We start from the raw sequence: 2,745 nt of genomic DNA on the forward strand, positions 1-2,745 counted from the left end.
TAATATAATTGTAAATGCTATTCATATCTGAACATACATATATTTTTTTGTAAGTACATCAAATAGATATAATAAATAAGAGATTAATATTAAAAATGTTTGTTTAAATATTATTTATTATAAAATATATAATATCTTGTTATATAATATACAATTATAAATATTTCATCTTATTTTAATTATTAAAATTTAAATTTTCTTAACATTCTATTCATAATATAGAGAAAATATAAATATTACATGTTTATATGTTTTAAAATTGAAAACTTAACATAGGACGGAGTCCTCAAACTGATCTTTGGGCTATTATATAAAGTATTAATGTTTAATTGATATTGTTATTTAGAAATCTCCCATGGCTGCTATAATATTATATAATGCTGTTCTTGCATCATTTTTTTCAAATACACTTAAAACTTCCATTGCTTTTTGTGAATGTCTTTTTTGTAATTGTTTTGTCAATTCAATTCCAGGACCATTCATAACAATTTTATGAATCTACATATTACATTTTCAAAATTATTAACTTCATAAATAAAAAAATTACTATAAATATTTATATTTAATATGCTTACCTTAGCATAATCTACATTATTTACACATTCCAAACCTTTATCAATTTCCATCAAAATTGATGGATCATGTTCAATATGAAACATAATTGGTGCAGAACATAGATTAAATGTTATATTTTGATCTTTTGTACTGAATGAGCCTAAATCTAAACAAGCTTGCCAAGCCAATGCTAAATGTTTTCCAAAATTGTAACCTTGTTCTTGCATTTCATTGCTATGTCCTGCTAATTTTAATGTACCTTTACAAGATTTTCCTAGTAAAGCACCAGCACTTAAAACATTTCTAAGAGTCCATTCCTTTACTGCATAATCTTTACGATTTTCAGGTGGTATAGAAGGTAAAGGATTATTTTGATTATCTCTGCGGCCTACAAATTCTGCCTCTGCTAAATCTCTTACAGCACTTGACATTAATTCTACAATCTAAATATAATATATAATGTATATATAAATTATATATAAATATAAATATAATATAATATAATAATACATATAATAATATATAATAAAAATAAATTTGTATAGATCAAAATATAATTTAAAATTTTTATACTTACATCTTGATTGCGAAGATTTGCTAATTCAGCACAAGAGTTTGCTAATAAATAATCTCCACTTAACAATGCAATTTTATTACCAAAATTCATGTCATTTAACTCAGATGTTTCTAAATAAACATCAGATCCTATATTTACTAATCCTTTATGAACAAGATGACTAGTACGTATCATTTCAGTTACTTCTGCTAAAGCTCGTTGACTAAGTCATAATTTATTTAAAATTATTTTTATTTCAAATTTATAATTTGATATTTTATAATTTTATATAATACCTATGAAGAACACCTGCTGCTTTATCTTCTTCTATATCATCTACACCTAAATGACCAGCAGCTTTTGAAATTAATAATACAATAAGACCCCATGCTTGCATGTTATTACGTCCATTATAAATGATGCTTCTATAATAAATTAAGATAAATGTTAATATATAAAAATTAATTTTATTATTTATAAAAAATATATTTAAAAAATACTTACTTAGCTGTTTTTAACAAAGGATGATTAGATCCTACTAACTTCCTTAAATGTAAAGCTACATTTGCTATTTCATCACTTAAAAGCCATCGTAAACTTAAAAATGATGTTGGGTATCCAACAATTTTTTCTGCTTCTGAAACAGCTTTATTCCAATCTGGCTTTTGATTTCCTGTAAGTTTTGCTTCAACTTTATTCAATTTATGTAAATGGAATTTATTTTGTACAGAAATATGCATATTTTTTTGTTTTTCACAATATACATTATGATCATTGCATAAAATGGCTCTAGTTATATTTCCATTTCTCAATAAAGTAAATACAATTTTATTCGTAAACATTTTTGTATTGCACACACCCAAAAAATTTGTTTCTTCTCAACATCAGTTTTGCATTCAACAGGTATAAAGTACATGGTTAACGTCACAAGCTTTCACTTTTGACCTTATTCTCGAAGGATATAATACATCTTCTAGTCCAAAAATTATTCATTTTTTATTATGGAAAATCACTAAAAACAATATACTTTAATGTATTTGCTTAATATCTTTACATATACTATAATAAATTTTGCAATATTCATTAATTTAAATAATTTTTTAAAAGAAATTAAACTATAAAATTATAATACAATCATAATCTATATTATGTTCACTGAATTGAAGTTACTAGACATAAAGAATATCATATAAAATTTATTATGTTATTAAAATATTCAACAATCAGCATTGTCTTCATAATTTTGATAAATGAAATAAAAAACTATTCTTTTGCATATTAATTTATTTGAAATTATTTGATATTCATACAAATAATATAATAATGAAAATAAAAATTCATAAATATAAACTATTTTTATGAAAATAAATAATATGATAAAAATTGATGTCAACAAATAATTATATATTTTATATAATAATTTATATAATTTTAATATTAACATTTTATGCATTTATAAAAAAGTAATTATTATATGAAATTTAAGTTTATATAAAATTATATTTTAAAAATTCGTATATCAAATAGAAATATAATTATATATAAAATTTTATATATAGTTCCATATAAATATAATATGTTTTTGTATAACTTTTTTTAGATAAACATTAAAGTTATTAAAGTTATTAAAATTA

The 2,745-nt window shown here is 21.3% G+C and overlaps 1 protein-coding gene across 1 annotated transcript; it reads right to left on the bottom strand.

Annotated features, from left to right (window-relative positions):
• Positions 1–98: 98 nt before the first annotated feature.
• Positions 99–2,263, bottom strand: LOC102672008 (decaprenyl-diphosphate synthase subunit 2). Its single transcript, XM_006613808.1, has 5 exons — positions 1,616–2,263; positions 1,408–1,536; positions 1,133–1,334; positions 576–998; positions 99–498 (listed from the first exon to the last, which is right to left on the bottom strand). The coding sequence occupies exons 1-5, from the start codon at positions 1,951–1,953 to the stop codon at positions 343–345; spliced, it is 1,248 nt and encodes a 415-aa protein (XP_006613871.1). The 5' UTR covers positions 1,954–2,263; the 3' UTR covers positions 99–342.
• Positions 2,264–2,745: the final 482 nt, after the last annotated feature.

Source organism: Apis dorsata, unplaced genomic scaffold (genome assembly GCF_000469605.1).
Source record: "Apis dorsata unplaced genomic scaffold, Apis dorsata 1.3 scaffold_163, whole genome shotgun sequence".
NCBI lineage: Eukaryota > Metazoa > Arthropoda > Insecta > Hymenoptera > Apidae > Apis > Apis dorsata.

Excerpts from the sequence above, each read along its gene's own strand:
- LOC102672008 (XM_006613808.1), bottom strand. The coding sequence starts at position 1,953 with ATGTTTACGAATAAAATTGTATTTACTTTATTGAGAAATGGAAATATA. Across the intron at positions 1,335-1,407 it reads GCAGCAGGTGTTCTTCATAG|TCAACGAGCTTTAGCAGAAG; the intron begins GTATTATATAAA and ends ATTATGACTTAG. Across the intron at positions 999-1,132 it reads CAAATCTTCGCAATCAAGAT|ATTGTAGAATTAATGTCAAG; the intron begins GTAAGTATAAAA and ends TATTATATTTAG.